We start from the raw sequence: 20,545 nt of genomic DNA, 5'->3' as shown, positions 1-20,545 counted from the left end.
ACAGATGATGATAACTCCAGTGCAGAATTAAGTAGCAAAAGTTGTCATTTCTCAAACTCCCTTTTGTGTAACTACATTTCCTTTTCCTTTTTAGCAGGCAGAGAGCAGCAGTTTAGCTTGCGAGCAGAGCTTTGGCACCAGGGGTGTGTGTGCTTTGCAGCATTGGCCGCGCAGCCTCCCCATCATTTGCAGGCAAGACAGCAGCAGTCAGACCATGCAGTGCAGCTGCTTTGTGAAGAAGTGTCTGACCTCAGTGTTGAACTTCCAGTGACAGTGATAATCTTGATAATTGCAATACTCTTTTTCACAGCACCCTTTTTTCTTTTTTTTTTTTTAAGGTTTAAATCATCTTAAAAATAGCAGCACTGAAGGAGCAGAGGCTTTTATTTGATCAGTTCTTCTTGAATTCTGAACAATTTGGAGACTCTTCTACTTGAGCAATTACCTAACAGGAGGAATCAACACCGATCCGTGTCGACTGACAGGTTCCTCTGGGAGATTTCTGCTTCTCTCAGCCCCAGACCACCTGTCAGTGCAATGGGCTCACTACAGACAGTGCTCTGAACCTACAGGCAAAGCCTGAGGGTATGCTCCGCATTAATTAAAGGAACTTTGTTACTATTTCACATCTATATATTTATTTATTTTGAAAAATAAGCTCTCTAAAGCACTTCTACCAAATATTGAGTCTCTGCACACTCCAGTCCTGCACTTGGCAGCAATACAAATCCAACCAAAAAGATGGGGAGAGAGACAAAGGGGTGGTTATTTAGGGATGCTGGCATTGCAATAACCTTAACGCGATGGCAGGGAAATTATCTTCTCCTCATGGGACAGGCTTCCTTGCCCAGCCTTGATTCTGAACCCACAGAGTGCTGTGTTCTGTTAACTGGATCTGATCCCTGTGCTTTTTTTTTTATCCCTCTTATTGGTAGATGCTATATTTTATATTCATTTAATTAAAAGGAGAAAAAGAAAGGAAAAATGGAAGTGTAACACTAGGGCTGGAAACAGAGGATACCGACATGCATTATGTCATGAAGGATATAATCTTTTGCCAAACTGAGACAAAGCTAGGGATTCCAAGCCAAAAAAGAAAAGTGAGATCTCTTACCAGCACTCCTGAGTGCTGCACCTTTACTAAATCCATCATTCTCTTCCTTACCTATAGTAACATGGAAACTAGAAAAGGGGACTTGAAAGGTTTTCCACGAAGATCTCTTACATCAGAGTATTTCATACTGAAAACGTAGTGAGCTGATATGGAAAACCTTTTAAGTCAAATTTGCAGCTGTTTTGAATATTTATGTACCCATGTCTCTGTGTGGGTATGTGTGCATATATAGCTGTGAGCAGTGAAATATGCTTTTTATTACACACAGAGAAGGCATTCTGCTTAAGGACTCGTTACCTTTGTATGCTTTTTTCTGACAGAAGGTTGGTTTATTCATTCACTACTTCTATTACATCTGAAAAAAGCAGGACATCTGCAATCTCCTTTTTTTTTTCCCTCCTGATGCCACAGTGCTGCACATTCACGCTTTCCCCTTTGTTTGTCAGAGATAATGCCTGTAAGTCAAATTCTGATCTCAAAGTAAATCTAGAGGAATGTATGAAAGAGATTTAAAGTGAGAAAAATTGAACGGCACTTTTGATCCAAAGGTGGCTTATGGCACTTGTGAATCCAGCCGTTGCAGTCGGTGTTTGCGTGCTGACTGACACGACGTCGCAGTACTGCACTGAAGCTGGAATTGCTTAGGGGCTTTAGTTCCAGTATTTCATTTTTTGCTCTGACAGCTTTTTAAAAATGCCATGTAGGACCAGGCAGCGATGTGACTTTCAGCCACATCCCCTAATCAGATTCAGAATGCTTTAAATGTTGCTGTAAAGTGTGAAGTCTCCTCTGGGCTGCTGTTCTTCCTTTGGCACTCTTTCCACTGGAAGCCTGCCACCTGCCCAACACAAAAATAGGAAACTCAACCTCTGGCCAGACTTTAATGCTTTAAAACAACTCCTAAAACAGAGAGCATCAGTGAAGGTGAAAGGCAAGCAAGAGAAGAGTGAGACATGACAGAAAGAGAACTTGGAGGATGGAGTAGGCAGAATTACTAGTACAGAAAAACAGCTAAAAAGATAAATCTCAGATGTAGAGGAAAAGAAAACAGGGAGGAGGCTGAAAGAATGCATAAAGATGAGAATGAAAAAGGGAAAAAAAAGGAACCAACCAGGAAAATGACAAGTACCAGAGAGGGAAAGAGGGACCAAAGTAGGAGGAATAAAGGCAGATGATGAAATCAGGGAGCAGACCTGAACAGACAGCATTGAGAATGGGCTATGTTTTTTTCTCTCATATAGCCCTGAGGGAGCTTGGCTTGCCAATCAAGGTATGTATGTGTTCACCCCTGTAACCGACTAGATGTTATGCTGATGTCAGCAAGAACTGGTAGCTGAAGACAGAAATTGTTTCTGTTTAAAAGAGCCTCTGCAATGCATACCCATTTTTCCTCCGGGTGCTCCAGCTTCATCCAAATTAACCCCCTTCGGGAAAGGATGCAATATATACTACCTCAAGTCACCCTGATGGGAGCAGCCAGGGAAAGATGTAGACCCAAATTTAAAGAGGTAATACAGGCTGCTTCACTCCAGTTCCTTTAACCCCAGCGATCCAAATCTACAAAGGCTACTGAGCCTGCTGCCTTTATAGATGGTTCAAAGCCAGACCTCAGCTTTACCCCTTTGAACCATTTGCCCTGGAGAAGCCAATCTTTCACCATTTGTTAGGACAGAAACTTCCACCGGCTCAAGTCCAGACACAGGGTGTGTGAACAGCTTTCCTGTGCCTGAAGCTATCTCCTAGCATAGCTTCAATTCAGCATTCACAAGCACTTCTCTTTGGCACAGGCACCTCTTTTAGCACACCTCTCCTGTGAGAGATATGATAGAAGAATTAAGTATCAGTAGCATTTATTAACCATTTTTAGTGACCTATCTGAAATGAATTACCATTTTCAGTCTAAAAGACTGGTATGTGCACGACCATGCCTGGGAATCACAGCAAAAGGACCAGAAATATTTAATGAGTGCTGAGAATGTTCTTTTATTCCTAGCAGTGATCCTTCACATCTCGGATTGCCTCTGAGAGAGGCTGAATGGAACAAGTAGGGAAACTTCTAAGAGTTTTCTGTAATGAAGGGGAGAGATTATAGAGCTGAACATTCTTCATCTTTGAAATTCACTGAAAAATCTGCAAGGATAAAGGCTGTGCCCAAACCAGGACAGGGAATGTGAAATAGGCAGTAACTGAAAGAATTATTTGCTAGTTACCAAGCATCTGAATATTAAGTGGTTTGATAATTTCATTCCAGTCCACAGAGGACAAATATAAAACATTACCACTATGGTCAATTTTTTCTTGATCCTACACACACGAGTACTGCTCTCATGCTATATATAACCCATGAGTGATCTATGTAAAATCCTCTGGTTTATGTGTTTGGAGCCAAATTCACACAAAGAGTCAAATTATGGCCCTAGAAAGACTCCTGGACTTATTCACCTCTGTGATACTCCAGGTTCATGAGAGCACATCCCTGCTGATGCCAGGGGTATTCTAACTGTGTGAAACCTGAAGGATACAGTGGTGAGCCAAGTCTTGTGAATACAATAGTTCCCTAAAAATTATTCAATGTGTTTAGGTCAGGTTTGTACACCCAATAAAGTACAAACTCTTTTAAAACATGCTTTAGGCTCTTTCAGGTTACAATGTACTCCATATGTGGTCGCTCTCAGCCCCAGCCCTTTCTAAAGCAGAATTTCCCTCTGCTGCCTCCACACATTAAGAGAAGCATGGACTGCCAGCAGCTACTGATGCGTTTGTGGTGGCTTGGGCTGACCCCAAGGCTGAGGCTGGACAGGCAGTTCTCACTGTCACCAGCCTTACTGTCTTTATTAGAGGGTCTGCAAGTATCTTTTACTTTTCAAAGCTCTGATTTTTGGTTGGTTGGTTGGTTTCGGTTGGGGTTTTCTGCAGTGCAGTAGCATACAGAAGCCCAGACAGGACTTGGACCTTGGTATACCAAGCATGTTAAAAAACCCTCACCAAATTCCCATGAAGAGATTTAATTGTGTTGATTTTATTAGTACAACCCAAGTAAAACAGACACACTGTGCTGGAATAATGTGCATTTGTTCCAGTGCAATTTTATACTTACCTAGTTTTCATTTTTATGAACAGGGATTAAAAGATGGTTTATCTACAATACAATGATAATTGTCTTTATGGACAGTTTTTTAAACTCAAGCAGTGATGAAATGATTATTTAATTGCTCAAGATGCTGGTAATGCAGCAACTGCCACAGGTTTGATGTGCACAACAATGGTGCCAGTACTGACTAACTGGCATATCTTCATATGGATTTATGCAGCAACAGCCTATTCTTAAATAACTGTATGTGGACAGTTTTTTTCAGGAACAACTATAATCTTCTCTGCAGCAAGAATTTTCACACAAAAAGATACTTAGAAATTGCTACCATACCCTTTTACATCCCTTTTAATGTGAACAAATATTGAAGTGAGAAGTCATGCATGCAAGAACATTTTATACCATAAGATGCTGAAAATATTACTAGATCTTTAACTTCCACAAAGCTATCAGCATATCATCTTCAATATCATAATCATACCATGAGCATTTCCCTCATACAACGCTATAAAAAAGTCAATTTTAAGATAATGAGACCAAACACTAGCTAGAGAGTGAGTGCCTGATGTACAAAGATAAAGTTATATTGCCCAGCCTTTCTGTGGTGAAGATGTGTTTACTTTAGCTCAGCTGAATTAAAATAGGGTGCAAATAACTATTCTGGAACAACTGTATTGCTAGATAAAATCAAACATAAACCTAAGGGAATTCAAAATAAAGGCTCATTCATTCCCTGAAACATTTCTTTAGACTGTCCATACTGATGCCACCAATTTCGTCATTCAAAGATCAAGGTCATGTGCCATATAGAATCATAGAATCACAGAACAGTTAGGGTTGGAAAGGACCTTAAGATCATCAAGTTCCAACCCCCCTGCCATGGGCAGGGACACCTCACACTAAACCATCTCACCCAAGGCTCTGTCCAAACCAGCCTTGATCACTGCCAGGGATGGAGCATTTACAACATCCCTGGGCAACCCATTCCAGTGCCTCACCACCCTAACAGGAAAGAATTTCCTCCTTATATCTAATCTAAACTTCCCCAGTTTAAGATTTAACCCATTACCCCTTGTTCTATCACTACAGTCCCTCATGAAGAGTCCCTCCCCAGCATCCCTATAGGCCCCCTTCAGGTACTGGAAGGCTGCTATGAGGTCTCCACGCAGCCTTCTCTTCTCCAGGCTGTACAGCCCCAACTTTCTCAGCCTGTCTTCATATGGGAGGTGCTCCAGTCCCCTGATCCTCCTCGTGGCCCTCCTCTGGACTTTTTCCAACAGTTCCATGTCCTTTTTATGTTGAGGACACAAGAACTGCACACAATACTCCAGGTGAGGTCTCACGAGAGCAGAATAAAGGGGCAGGACCATCTCCTTCGACCTGCTGGCCACACTCCTTTTGATGCAGCCCAGGATACGGTTGGCTTTCTGTGCTGCAAGCGCACACTGCCAGCTCATGTTCATTTTCTCATCAACCAGCACCCCCAAGTCCTTCTCCGCAGGGCTGCTCTGAATCTCTTCTCTGCCCAACCTGTAGCTGTGCCTGGGATTGTTCCGGCCAAAATGCAGGACCTTGCACTTGTCATGGTTAAACTGCATGGGTTTGGCATCAGCCCACCTCACAAGGGAGTCAAGGTCCCTCTGGATGGCATTCCTTCCCTCCAGCGTATCAACCGAACACAGCTTGGTGTCATCGGCAAACTTGCTGAGGGCGCACTCAATCCCACTGTCTGTGTCAGCAACAAAGATGTTGAACAAGAGCAGTCCCAACACCAATCCCTGAGGGACACCACTCGTTACTGGTCTCCAGCTGGACATTGAGCCATTGATCACAACTCTGTATGCAGCCATCCAGCCAGTTCTTTACCCACCGAGTGGTCCCTTCATCAAATTGATGTCTCTCCAATTTAGAGACAAGGATGTCGTGTGGGACAGTGTCAAACACTTTACACGAGTCCAGGTGGATGATGTCAACTGCTCTACCGCTGTCCATCAGTTCTGTAGCCCCATCATAAAAGGCCACCAAATTGGTCAGGCAGGATTTCCCCTTAGTGAAGCCATGCTGGCTGTCACGAAGCACCTTGTTGATTTTCATGTGCCTTAGCATGCCTTCGTGGAGAATCTGCTCCAAGGTTTTGCCAGGCACAGAGGTGAGACTGAGTGGTCTGTAATTCCCCGGGTCATCCATTTTCCCCTTCTTGAAAATGGGGGGTTATATTTCCCTTTTTCCAGTCGTGGGGAACTTCACCTGACTGCCATGATTTTTCAAATATGATGGCCAGCGGCTTAGCAGCTTCATTTGCCAGATCCTTCAGGACCCGCGGATGGATTTCATTAGGACCCATGGACTTGTGTACGTTCAGATTTTTAAGATGGTCTCAAACCAGATCCTCTCCTACAGCGGGCCCAAGGTCTTCATTCTCACAGTCCCTGTGTCTCCCTTCCAGGACTTGGGTGGTGCGGTCAGAGCTTTTGCTAGAGAAGACCGAGGCAAAGAAGTCATTCAGAACCTCAGCCTTCTCCAAATCCTGTGTAGCTAGTTCACCCGAGAGCTTCCTGAGGGGGCCTACGTTCTCCCTAATCTGTTTTTTATTTGCTATGTACCTGTAGAATCCCTTCCTGTTATCCTTAATATCCCTAGCCAAGTTTAATTCTAACTGGGCCTTAGCTTTCCTAACCTGGTCCCTAGCTTCCTGGACAACATCCCTGTACTCTTCCCAGGCCTCCTGTCCTTGCTTACACTTTCTGTAAGACTCTTTTTTCATTTGAATTTTCCTCAGGAGCTCCTTATCCATCCAAGGAGGTCTCCTGGCCCTCCTGCTGCACTTCCTTCTAGTTGGGATGCAACACTCCTGAGCTTGTAGCAGGTGATCCTTGAAGACCAACCAAGAGTCTTGAGCCCCCCTGCCCTCTAGGGCTATATCCCATGGAACCTTACTAAGCAGGTTCCTGAAGAGGCCAAAGTCTGCTCTCTTGAAGTCCAGGGCAGTGAGCTTGCTGCACGCTCTTCTCACTGTCCTGAGGATCTCAAATTCGACCATCTCATGATCGCTGCATCCAAGGCTGCCCTGGAGCGCCATATTTCCAACGAGCCCTTCCCTGTTGGTGAGCAGGAGGTCAAGCATGGCACCTCTCCTTGTCGGTTCCTCTATTACTTGCAGAAGGAAGTTGTCTTCCACACAATCGAGGAACCTCCCGGATTGCTTGTGCCGGGCCGTACCGTCATTCCAACAGATGTCAGGGTGGTTGAAGTCACCCATGAGAACGAAGGCCTGTGAGCGTGAGGCTTTTCCTATCTGTCTATAGAGTGCTTCATCCGCAGATTCCTCTTGATCAGGTGGTCTGTAACAGATCCCCACAGTAATGTCTCCCATCGCTGTTTTCCCTTTAAACCTGACCCACAAGCTCTCTGTTATCTGCTCACCTGTTCCCAGACAGAGTTCCATACTCTCCAGCCTATCCCTAACATAAAGGGCAACTCCCCCTCCGTGCCTGCCAGGCCTGTCTTAGTCTGTAACCTTCCATTCCAACACTCCAGTCATAGGAGCCATCCCACTATGTTTCTGCAATGCCTATTATATCATACCCCCGTAGATGAGCACACATCTCTAATTCCTCTTGTTTGTTCCCCACACTACGGGCATTTGTATAGAGGCATCTGAGCCAAGCTCCAAATGAAGCCGGCTCATTGGCTGGAGCAGCTGGAATATCTCTACATTGCTCCAAGCATTTATTATAGGTGCTGACAACTGACTGGGAGTGTTGGGATGGAATGATGCCCCCCGCCCCCAACACATCTAGTTTAAAGCCTTCTTGACCAGTCTGGCAAGCCTCCTACCAAAACTGCCCTTCCCCTTCTTTATCGGACCAGCTCCACCAGCCCCCACTAGACCTGGCCTACAAACTTGGGTCCCGTGTTCAAGACACCCAAACCCCTGACTGTGAAACCACCCTTTTAACCATTTATTAACCTGGCTAATCCTCCTAGCTTTTTTTAGGTCCTCCCCTGTATCCTGGAGAATAGATGAAAAGACTATCTGAGCTCTAGAGCCCTTAACCACCTCTCCCAGGGCTCTGTAGTCCTTCTTTCTCTTCCCCAGGCTACTACTATCTATATCCCTAGCATCCACATGTATCACCAGAAGTGGGTAATAGTCCATGGAGATTACTAGGGCAGGCAGCCTCTCTGCCACATCCCTGATCCGTGCCCCTGGTAGGCAACACACCTGCCTTGAGACCGGGTCAGGCTGAGAGACGAGTACTTCTGTCCCTTTCAAAGCAGAATCCCCTACTACTACGACCCACCGCTTTTTCCTGGCAGCACCAGTAGAGATCTTCTTTACTAGTGCATCAGCCACTTTTATATCTATTTTAAAATATAGGATTAAATTGCTCTAAACTGCAGTAGCAGTCTGAATCTTTACAGTAAATTAATGCATTCTTTAAAAAATGTGATCAGAAACATAAACTCTTGTTTATTAGGGTACAAGATTTACTGCTAGATTAACACAAATACAACTTTAATGCTGTATGTGCTATGAATTTCTTAAAAACCAGAACACAAACAAAGATGGGAGAAAAGGATGGTCTAGAGTCAAGATCACAGTTGATAGTCACAGGCAGTAATATAAATATTTAGCAGTAAAATACGAGTTTTCTAGGTTCACACAGGTATCACTTGATGTCAAAACACCCAGCTATGGTATTTTCAACTTTTAAGTTTGTAGCAAAGTCCTCCCAAATCTCTTGATTAAGCATTTGGCTATTGCACACACATGTGCTTCCCTGCATCACTGCTAAAATATGCTTTCTAGCACCACTTGCAGAGATTATATGGGATGGCTTGGTGCTCTCACTGCTGTTCTCTTGTGCTCCTATTTGAAGACAGAACAAGGTGTGAGGAAAACAACCTTTCCTTCCTCTTCAGTGTTACTCAAGAATAAAACCCATGGGCACCATAGGCAGCACCATGACCCATCCTCCTGACCTTTTGAATGCACCATCTGAATAACCTTTGAGCTCACTAAATAAGAATTAGTTGGGAGTTCAGTGATAAACAGGCCCAATGATGCTGGGAAAACACCAAGATCCTTAAGTGCAGCGGTTTGGGTGATGGCCATGCAGCAGAAAGTCTGGAACACAACCACCAGAAAGATTACTTGGCTGTTAGGGATAACATTTGTGGCTGGCAGTTGCGATTCCTCCTGCTGATTGGAAATGGTTCTCTCCAAGAATGGTTCCAGGGGGACTACAGCATATCCCAGCATTTTGTAACCCTCAGTGGAAGTTGTTTTGTTTCTCACAATCAGTATGGAAAAAGTAGACTGCGACAGAGGAAAGGTCAAGAGGTTGTTTCAAAATAATTGCTTTCTGAAAGTGGGTAAATAACATGTTTGTTTATACAGTAGAGAGTACACTGCGGAAAAGGGCACAAGGAGACAGGTTTCTCCACTGTTTCCTGTCTACTGATTTCTACATAGCATGCGCTTCAACCACAGGTGAGTCACCTAATTTAATTCTGTAATTTTAAAGGGTAGATGTACAGTTCTGGGTTACTGGTGCAAAGCTCTCTTTACAGTCAGTGGAGAGAAACGGTCCCCGTGAGAAAATACCATGTCTGTCTTGGCATCAGATCAATCACCTTTGGCAGAAGCCTGTTCCTCCCTGCTGGGGGCTGGGCCTCGGCACTTCCTTCATAGAGATGTCTAACTACATACCAACTAACCCAGGCCAGCTGTCTGTGCATGGCGTAGCCCATCCTTGGATGTGCAATCCATCCATCCCATTCATTATTTATGGAAGGCTCTATGAGAAGCATAATAGAAGAAACTGCAATAGAGGAAGAACAGAAAAGGCAAGGCAAAATGGAAAAAAGTAGGTGATGAAAATGACAATACTGGAAGCAGGATGTGAACACCGTAGGAAATTAGGGTAAATGGCCAAGCATAAGTAGGACATACTACACTGGCATCCAATTGCTGGTGTGCAGGATGGATAGAGAAACACAGCCTGAGAAACTTGTAAAAGTATCAGTACTTTTACATAAATGTAATGTTCCAACTAATGGGTATTTATATATTGCTTCCCTAAGAAGACTTCAAGCTCTTTACTTAAGTTTTCTTTTCCTTCATCATAGCCCTTTATTTATAGCTGAAACAATGTTTGAGAACTTTGCTTTCAGAATCAGAAAGTTTCTCCATTGTCCACTTGCTTAATTTCAAGGGCGCCTACATCTTCATATAGGCTTTTTCAGACACTTGGGTAAAGCTCTCCTCAGGCGCATTTTGCTCTCAAGACCCCACCGTTCCTTGACAAAGACAATACAGCAAAAATAGCTTTGACCCCTCCGATGCTGACCAGTATCATCCCATTGTCTGCTTGCATTCTGCCATCTACCTGTGCCTATTGCCGCCCTTTGTTGTGCACTTCGGACATGTGCTCTTTGTTCTGTTTGGACAGCATCTTGCAAAATGGCATCCTGGCCTGTGGCTGGGGCTCCTGTGCACTAAGATAATACAGGTAATAAACACCAGAGTTTTGTTCAATGTGGCTACGCTGCAAGTGATCCATGTTGTACTGGTAAGCTTTTAAGCACAGAAGCCCCACGTTGCACGGAGGCACTGGGTAACACCACTCTCTCCTGTTTTGTATGGGTACCCATCACGTTCTGCACTCGCCTCAGGCGAACGGGCTGGTTTAGCCCAAGGTTTCTAAGCAGAACCTCCTGGTCAGCTCCCCGCCGCCAGATTCTTTCTTACTGCAAAGCACGGCCTGAGGCAATTTCTTTGGGAAGGAGACCAAGGCAATGTAGAGGCTACTGCAAGCAATACCGGCTGTTAACAGAAAAGCAGTTCTCCGGAGAGCCCTGCAGGCCAGTTTAAATGGCTCGTACTCGCAGCCAGCTCGTTTTATCCAGCACCCCCGCATTCCCACCCGCCCGGGACAGCCCTTCCGCCGGTTCCCCGGCTCTGCCCTGGCCATCCGGCGCGTTCCTCGGCCCCCTCGGCACGGGCGGAGCAGCAGGTCCGCCGGCTCCCAGCAGCCTTCCCTCGGCCGCCCAGATGGGGCCCGGCCACCGCCTCCACCCAGGCTGGGAGCCGCGGGACAGCACCTCCCGGCCAGGCTCCACGCAGCCCGGCCACGCAGCCCGGCCACTCAACCCGCCCGCTCGCCCGCCCTACCCCGGCACCGCCGCGGGCCACGCCCCCGCCGCGGCCTGGCCGCACTCCCCGGCGGGACAATGGCCGCGGGGCGCCCTCACACCAACCGCCGCCAAGGCCGTCCTTCGGCGCCGGCCCCTTCCCGCCACCGCGGGCCCGCCGCGGCTCCCCCTGCCCCGCCCCGTCCCGCTCCACCCCGCCCCCAGCAGCCCCCGCGGCGCCCCGGCTCCGCCGCCGCCCGGCTCGCAGTGCCCGAGCCGCCGGCGGTTGCGAACCTGCCGCCGTGCGCGGCCCGCCGGGCGCCGCGGCCTGCGGGCGGGCGCTGGTTGGCGGCGGGGGGACACGTGAGGGGGGAGGGGGCAGCAGCAGTAGCGGCGGCGGCAGGAGTTTCCCCGACAGCTGGAGGTTGCGGCGGCGGCTCCTCCTCCCCGGGTCCCCGTTAGAGCCGAGAGACCCCCCTCGCGCTCCTCCTTATTGACAAACACACAAAGGGCCGGGCCGGGGACGCGTCTGGAGCCGGCATGGGAGACAAGAAGAGCCCGACCAGGTAGGGGCAGCGGTGGCGCGTCCTCTTCTCCCCGGGCCCTCTCCGCGGCGGCCGGGTGCGCGGAGCCGGCTGCGATGGCGCCCGCCGGGGCGCCCCCGGGGGGGGAGACGGCGGCGTGAGGGCGTCGTGCCCGGTGTTGCCCCTGGCGCGCGTTTGTCTCCGCAGGCCGAAGCGGCAGCCGAAACCCTCCTCGGACGAGGGCTACTGGGACTGCAGCGTCTGCACCTTCCGCAACAGCGCCGAGGCCTTCAAGTGCATGATGTGCGACGTGAGGAAGGGCACCTCCACACGGTGGGTCTCCGGCGGAGGGGGAGCCGGGGGAGCCGTGGGTGCCTCCCGCCGCCCCGGGCTGTGAGGGAGGGCGGCGGTGGAAGAAACCGGGTTACGTTTACCGGGGGAGGTCCCGGCCCAGGCTAGGGGGTGCCCCGGTAAACGTGACCCAGGTCGGGGAGCGGCGCCCCGTCGTGTGTGGAAACGGGGATAATAGGCACCCGGAAGGGAAGGATCGCCTGCGCGGCCTGACCCCGCAGGGGCCGTGCCCCTCACACCCCCAGGAACCATCCCTTGTGGAGTGCGCTAAGACAGTAGCCCTCCCATGCTTGGTTTTTCCCCCCCCTTTTAAACTATTTTTTCCGTGAGTTTAACTTTGCCTTATAAATACCTCCGTTTTAAAAATTATTATTAATGTTATTTTAATTAGGTTTTTAATCACAGCACAGCACTGTGCCAGTTTCTGGGGACCGTAAGGGTGGATAAGACCCTTCAGCTGTTTAGGGAGGGATTGTTGATTGTGCCATGCAGAAGTGCTGCCCTGCGTATCCCTGACTTCCCAGGAGGACCTGTTCCCTGTGCACTCGTTGGAAAGCTTGCGGTTGATTACCTGGTCCCTGTGTCTGGCGGTGTCTGTCAGTATTGTGGCCTAAGCGTGTGTGGCTGGGGAACGGAGGCTGTTTAAAATGCCAACAGGAGTGCACTTTTAGCCGTTGCGTTCTCATTAAGGAAAATATTGCTACAGGTTCCTTTGTTACAGTTATCATACCTACGGGTTTATCCTGTCAGCAAGAGAAGTTTAAGTGGCAATAAAAGTTGCAATCTGATCAAAAACAGTAATTGCATTCCAGATACGGGTCAAAGCAGTGCTGAATATGACTTGCAACAAATGCTGTTATGTTTGAAATTGTAAGGGCAGGGTTGGGTTCAATTGCTTGACAAGAATGATTCATCTTTACTTCTAGACTTGATATCCTAGACTTCTGAAAACCGGAATGAATGTTTAAAGGACTTGTCATAACTTAAGGTTTTGAATGCTAGTTGATTTTTTTTATCTTGTTACTTATTTTTTAAACTAAGGAACTTGGTGAGATAAATGTGCTGAGAGGAGTTGTATCTGTCATGTATAGTGTGGTTTCCAGTTATAACAATGGCACTGTGTTCGTATCACAGATAGATGAGTGCAGATTGGTAATGCTCAGCAAAATAATGCAGCTGAAATAATGAATGTAAAATTGGTAATGCTCAGCAAAATAATGCTGCTGAAATAATGAATGTAAAACCTTTTAAAACAGCAGGAGTAAATTCTCTGTACCCTCCAGTCAGTTCGATAGGTGAAGTCAGTTGAAAATTATGTTTTGCTGCATTGGAAACTCAGTTGGATAAAAGCAGTGAAACTTAAAAAGACTCAACAACCAAACAAAAAAAGAAAAACCAAACAAGCTGGCAAAGAAGTGTGGAAAAAATAAAACAGTCCTGAAAAGGCAGTCTTATCATTGCCTTATTTTTTCCCCTCTTGAGTATTTAATAATTTTTTAATACATTAGCAGCAAAATGTCTTTTTGTTTGGTTTTGCTTTTTTTTTTGTTTCCACTTTGTCCCCCACAGTGGTCTGGTAGGCAGACCTTTATCTGATACATTGATTTTTGTTTCCCTACCTGAATTCTGAAGCAGTGTGTAACTGAGTAGGTTTATGGGTTTCTTTTTTTCTCTTAGGTTTAAATGGGTTGCATTTTCAGATGTTTGTAGAGCCCAGGATGTACACACGGTATGAGATAACTGCAGGTTGAGGTTTTGGGCCCCAGTTCAGAAACCAGATTTGAGCTAGTAAGCAGACCTTTGTGTCTGTGGAGGGAGTCATTAGGGTGCCAGAGAGACACAAAAGGCCATTTGGGTGGATTGTTTTCTTTTTTCCCCTAAGGAGCTGGAGTCCCAGACACCAAACAGGGGTCTTGTTAAAACATTTGCTGGTACTGCCTGTACAACAACGTGTTTTCTATCAGTGTTGGTCAGAATAACAGTGCTATGGTGTTTTGATGACACGGTGAATTTGTTTTTTTTTTTAAGTCTTCCATTTTGAAGCTTAATGTTAGATTAAGTTGATGCTTCAGCACAGTTCTTAGTGTGCAGTGGTTCTTCAGAATTTCTACTGTGTTTTTTTTTTACTGAGAGCTTTGTCTACAGGATGCTGTAAAGTACTGGGGTCTTTTTTAGTTCAGAGAAGTCTTTGGGGTGGATGGTTTGTCTGCTTCTGCACGTTAAAATTCACTGAATTCGACCAGATTTGCAGATGGAAAAACAGGCAATCGTAGTGAAGTTAAGTGGTTTTGAAGGCCCCTGGAAATTAAGTGCAAAGTTGATTAAAACAGTTGTCTTTTATATATATATACACACACATGCACACAAGTCATGTTAATTAACAACAGAAATATTGTCAGGTGTGGGTAGGGTTTGTGGGTGTTTCCATTGTTGAATAATTCCTTCTCTATGAAAGAATTATCTTTTATGCCAGAAGCTAGACATGGATTATGATCTTTAACAACCAGTGGAATTGTTAAGATTAGTGGAAATAATTCTCATGATTTCTTGATTGTATTTTAACACGCTTCTAGACAACTGAATTTTCAAAGCAGATAGGATCATGGTCTTAATTAATTTTGTCCATGGCAGTATCACCTTGAATGATTAAACCAGGCTGTTCTTGGATGGGAGATGTCCAGGAGAAATCCTGGATGCTGCAAGAAGTGGTGTAAGTGATCCCCAAGGTAGTAGGCACTCTTTTCTGTGTGTTAGTACTAAAGGAGTGCCCCAGCATGGTGCCAGTTGAATGTGCCATGAGTCGGATATAAACTAATAAGATCCTGGCTGCCAGCTGGAAATCCCTGGACCTTTTGCTGTAGAACTGTTGCCAGACTTTAGTTTGGTAATGTTACTGAGGATCTAAATTCCCCCTGTAGACATGGCTTTCTTATTTACTTTCTAACCTAAACTGTTCTATATTGTTGCTTGGGTACTGAGAAATTACTGTGTTCCTCTTGATAGGAGACTATACTGAATATAGTCATTTTCTACATGTGACCTTTAAAACATTGTCAGATTCTTCTAGATGAAAGATGTTGTATAAATGTGAGGAACCTAGGGTTGTAATAATCATTCCTTACTTGGACAAATCTCCTGCTGAAGTTCATTAGAAGCATGAATAAGGAATGCTGAATAGAACCCTAACATACTGCGTTATAGAGAGAACTGGTAATGAGCTCTATATTTAGGTTGTCTAATAGTTTCCATTATAAAGAAATTGTATGATCTCTTTGAGAAGCTCTATTGTTTGCAAAAGCCATTGAAGGTTGTCAAAAGGAAGAGTCCTTAGGCTAAATAAGTGGTTTGATTTCCTTGCCCCATGAAATTAAGTTTTGCTGAGACATAAGCACTTGAAAATTGTGATTCCTCCTCTGTCCCTCGTGTTGTACAGACAAGTAAAGTGATTGCTAGAACCTTAGCAAAAAATGTGAAGTGATTGCTGGAAAAAGCCCACACCAGTGTCACTGTAAAAGCAATCATGGGAATTATATTATGCTGAAAACCAGGAAGAGAATTGTTTGGCTCCTGGGAAGGTTATAGTAGGGTTGCTGAATTTGGTCTGACTCTCACAATACTGCTTTGCCAGAAGAAAGTTGTCTTTGTGGGCACGCTACCATTTTTCCTCTTTCTTTCCTTCTGCTCTTCATGACGTTATCTGAACCAAGAGAACACCAGTACTAGCTGATTTTCAAGAGCTGGGCTGGATCCCTGGACAGACCTTATTGCAGCATTTGCTCCCAGCTGGTCTGGCCTTCAGTAGGTGGTTGGGGTTTGGCTTGTTTTGCTTTCTTGCCAACTAATGGGTTAGTCATTGTAATTTAGATGTGTTGTTAAAGATTAGGAGTTCCGGTGCTGCTGGGAAGAACTAGCAAAAGGACTAGCATTCTTTCTAAAGGGATGTTTGTTGTTCTCTCCTGTCTTTTAGGAGCCTGTGTTAGTGCTCCATCACCTCTTTGCTTCATCGTCCCCAGATCATATTAATGCTGTTGTTATTCAGTTAGTGACAGTATCCAGATTTAAAATTACTTGTTGCTTTGCTTTTCTTGGTGTGTTTTTTGGTGCATGTGTATTATGGTCTGGTCTCTAGTTGCAGGATGCTGTTCTTTTTTCTCTTTCTATGCTGTGCTTTTCCATCTTTCCAGGGTGAAGGAGGAATGTTTAGGGCAGTGTAGTAAGGACCTACAGGAGGAACTGCAAATCAGCTTCCTAAACTTCTAAATGCTTGGCATGATACTCTGCTGTGTAAATAAAGGAAAAAAGGGGGCCAGGAATATGTGATCAATTTCCCCTTTTTGGAGTTGATAGCATTCTGTGACTTTCAATTTAGGAAAAAGGGCAGAATTCCAAAGGATATTTCACTAGTAGGATTCTCTTAGCTAATAACAAGAGCAGGTTTGTTGTGCAGTGTTGTAACTATTTTATCCTTGTTATGGTTTTACTTAATTTTTAGGACTACTTTCATTGATTGCTTTGAGTTCAGTAAAAACCTAATCTTAGCTATAGATCTGTGAGACTCAGTGCACACTATTCAAGCCCAAAGTATTTTCCTTTTAGCGGGGGTGGGGGAAGGAGAGTAAGAAGATAAATCTGGTAAAAGTGGTTTCTGTGAAGTTTTTTTGGGGGGTTAGGGTTTTTTTGTTTGTTTGTTTTAGGCATTCCTTTCTGGTACATGTTGGGTGAGCTGCTATCTGTAATATCAATTACATAAAATAGCTCCTGAAATTTGTAGCCAGAATAAGAAAACCATCTCAAGTCACCATGAATTTCTGTAGATTTTGGATCTATACCTCTTAACATCCTGTAGTGCTGAAGTAGACACATAACCAGCTGAATGGAGGGGCATGGCTTCTGTGTCCTGTGCTCTATTGATTTCCATTACTGAATCATTCCTTTTCTCCCAGCCTAAGGTATGAAAAGCCAAATTTAAATCATACCAGGTGTAAGAGTCTGAGGTATAACGAACTGGGATGCCATCTTTGTACATTTGCTTGATATTTGGTGTGTGCTCCTTGATTGTGCCTGAGAGTGTGGCCATTCAATATGCGCATGTATTTTATAAGCGTGTCTGACAGCCTCCTAAATATATGAGATACAGGTCTCTACTTGAAACTGTCATGAGTTTGTTTTATGCTTTGAGAAGCATAAATAAAATGTTTAATTTTTTAACTTGGATATCAAGGTCATTTTTCTTCAGAAAACATGTGCAATTTGTTTAGTCATGTACCATCTGGATGTTTATAAGCACAAATCAGTTACATTTAACCAAATGTGGTTATTTGTATTTCTGTTGAAATGCGGTGCTGCTCGGGACAGGGAGTTGGTGCTTATCTTGTATATCTGGTTTAACATGTCTGTTTTACAACAGCTTGTTAAGGACTCTCTCTTCTGCCTTCCAGTATGCAGCCTGCGTGCACACATGCGCGCTTATGTGTCAGGGGGAAGGTTGTGAAGGAGAGAAAGAGGAAGAACCGCCCGTCATGCTGATTTTACAGATACATGGCTGAATCAAGCTTAACAGACTGAGGAGCTGTTCCTTACTTGTGGTAGTTTGGAGGAGGAAATATTTGCAGGAATGAAGTGAGTGGAAAAGTCATATAATACAATCCATATTTTACCAAGCTCTGTATTACAAGTTTTATGTTTAAGCTTATATATTAAATTATGAATACAATAATGAATAAATAATTCTCTTTTGCTCGGCAGATAGCAGTTAGGAAATCTAGTCATTCTGGACTTCCAGTCTTTTTAAAAGGAGTTTTTAAAAATAACAGTTGGAATTATTTAGGAATTTATTTAGGAATTATTTTTGCTGAAAAATATGGTGAAACTTAGGAAGTTTGCACACATCAAGTTGAATGAGGCTTTTTCTATATAAAACAACATAGTGATTTTTATTGGCTGAGGTGGTTCTCTGACGCTGTTGATAGGTGTAGCTTGTATGGGCAACAGAGAATGCAATGAGCAGCCAGTCAAAGGAAAATGAAGCTTATATTTTAGAAGTTGGTTTTGGTTTGGTTTGTGGTGGTTTGTTTGTTAAGTTTAATCTTTGTTAAATCTATGTAGTTTTGAACCTGACAGATACTTTAACCCATTTTTCCATGAACTTTTTCCAAAGCTCATGAAAAAATGTGCTTTTTCTCTTTTTAAGCATGAGCTCGGTATTTTTGGTTTGAGGTTTGTTTGGGTTTTTTCTGTAACTCCCAAATGAACAGTATTTCATTTGATACTGATCTAAGACCCGTCAGGGTCTGTCTGATCCAACTCTGATGGTTGATTTAAACCTAATTTAATTGTTTCTTTTTGCATTATATTGAAAATAGTAGTTGTATCAGCAGTCATCTTTGGCTAGAAATTTAGGTAGCTGTCATTGTTCTATGGGTACATACCTTATATAATTAAAAAAACTCCAGAAACTATTGCTTTCTGTAAACTTTTTCTGTTCCCTTCCTATCATAACTAATGATATCAAAGCTGCTGAACAGGAAGAAAAACTCAGTGCTCTTGTTTCCAAGATCTTGAATCTGATCACAGGTTTAAAAGATACACTCTCTGGAAGGCCAACTTTATTAACAGGCACTGCAAGGTCACATATAGGTTCTGCAAGTTAAGAATGGCTTGTTCAACTGAATTGTACCAAAGCCAAGCAAAATAGGTGCGCATTTGTTTTCCACGGTTACTAAAACAGTAACAGCTCTGAATACATCTGAGTTCTTTACACAGGGATGGTTCTAAGAAGGCTAGCATGTTTTACTTGGCTTATCCATGTTGCCCTAGGAGCTCGCACTGAAAAAGCATTTCCGGTGAGCTAGACCTCTGGTACTGAAAGAGAATCAGTAAACCTGGGCAACTTGCAATATAATTTTTGTTCTAAGAAGTCTCCAGTGAAGGAGACTGTAACCCCCTTTATACAGCTTATTTATGGTGCTCTTTTTGCCCTTGATGTTTTTCCAGATATCTAACCTTTGTGTTCAGTAAGATAAGTTGATTTATATTCTCCCTATCCCAGTGAATTACCCACTATATTTGCAGTTCTTTTGTTGCTGGGTTATAGTTTCCATGTTCATTCATTTTCTCTAAGTCTTTCTTAAGGAAGTAAAATTTCAGCAGCCCTTTCTTATAGGTGTCATTTTTCTTCAGTTTATATCCCAATTCTTTATTCTTGACTCTTCAGTTGACACGTGTTTCTTACAGTAGTGGCCTAGAATGAGGATATACCTACAGCTGAGTCATTGCCAGTGTAAGGTGTAGTGAGACTGTGCCTTTCCAGGATTCTGCTAAATAATGATGTCTGATGTTGGTGCTTCCCTCAATGAGCCTTTTCTTCTTGCGCAGTAGCATCACGATGTTCGTTTCTTCATGCTTTACGATCTACTCGATTCAGTACAGTCTGGGGTCATTTTATGTTCCACTGTTACTTAAGTAGGGCTTTTTGTATCCATGTGTGGGACCTGTGGTGCTTTATGCTGTCTTCCTTGGATTTCATTGTTTTAATTTTTGAGTCTTGTTAGCTCAGGATGATTTTGGCAGGTAGTTCTCACCACTCTTCAGCTTGGTGCTGCTTGTTTATTCTGTTCCTTATTCTTTTGTCCACAACACGATTTAAAATATTGAATAGTATACCTGTGGAACCTCAATATAAATACTATCCCACATCTACAGCTGACGGTTGAGAACTCTTAAAACTGAGCAAGCAAAATCTAATTTTGAACTTCATTCTGCACAACTTTGTCCCAGTCAAGGTCTAGCTTGAGTGAGGGAATGTATTTTTGATTTCATTGCAAGTCAAGACTTGAGCCGTGTATTGCTTTTCTCCTAGTTGCTAGGACAATTGGTCCATTCAGGAAAGAAACTAGACTGTGTCGAGCCAATTGTCTTTATTCATTAATGCTCCCAGTTGTTAAATAATGTTATTCTAGTATCTTTCTCAAATCTGAGTTAGTCTGTGACTCATCTACTACTTCCTGAAATTTTATATACCATTTTGGGTTTGCTTTTTTACTTTTTTTCCCTCTTCTGCAGTGCTTGATGACATCTTTCGTCTTCCTGTAGTTCTCTAAACAGGGTGAACTTCTTTAGATGCTGTTGACTGTCAAATACATAATGTTCAGTAGCCTGGTCTGTTTCTTATTCTGATTTGTACTTGCATCCCTTTGTTTAATTTGGTTACATGGTATTAAACTTCTGTGTGAAGACTGTAGCAAAGAAGCCTTTATGCCATCTGGTATTTGCTTTCTTTCCATGTTTGATAATGGGTATACTTCTTTCTTTCTATTTCCACGTTCA

At 44.1% G+C, this 20,545-nt stretch overlaps 1 protein-coding gene and 1 long non-coding RNA gene across 2 annotated transcripts in view; one reads left to right on the top strand and one right to left on the bottom strand.

Annotated features, from left to right (window-relative positions):
* Positions 1-767: 767 nt before the first annotated feature.
* Positions 768-11,112, bottom strand: LOC133216452 (uncharacterized). The gene is made up of 3 exons (XR_009726638.1): positions 9,846-11,112; positions 2,772-2,924; positions 768-1,952 (listed from the first exon to the last, which is right to left on the bottom strand). It is a non-coding gene; the product is annotated as an uncharacterized LOC133216452 (long non-coding RNA).
* A 477-nt stretch (positions 11,113-11,589) lies between these two features.
* Positions 11,590-20,545, top strand: part of YAF2 (YY1 associated factor 2) — a 28,672-nt gene continuing 19,716 nt past the window's right edge. Inside the window, exons 1-2 of the mRNA XM_061361176.1 lie at positions 11,590-11,911; positions 12,077-12,202. Of these exons, the coding sequence (XP_061217160.1) occupies positions 11,886-11,911; positions 12,077-12,202 (152 nt within the window). The 5' untranslated portion in view covers positions 11,590-11,885. The remainder of the gene's footprint in view (positions 11,912-12,076; positions 12,203-20,545) is intronic.

The sequence above is a fragment of the Neopsephotus bourkii genome, unplaced genomic scaffold (genome assembly GCF_033783945.1).
Source record: "Neopsephotus bourkii isolate Nb327-2 ecotype Australia unplaced genomic scaffold, CSIRO-AGI_Nbou_v1 NB_1053, whole genome shotgun sequence".
In the NCBI taxonomy this organism is placed as follows: Eukaryota; Metazoa; Chordata; class Aves; order Psittaciformes; family Psittacidae; genus Neopsephotus; species Neopsephotus bourkii.
Note: the sequence above shows the minus strand (reverse complement) of the source record. Positions and strands in the feature narration are given on the sequence as shown.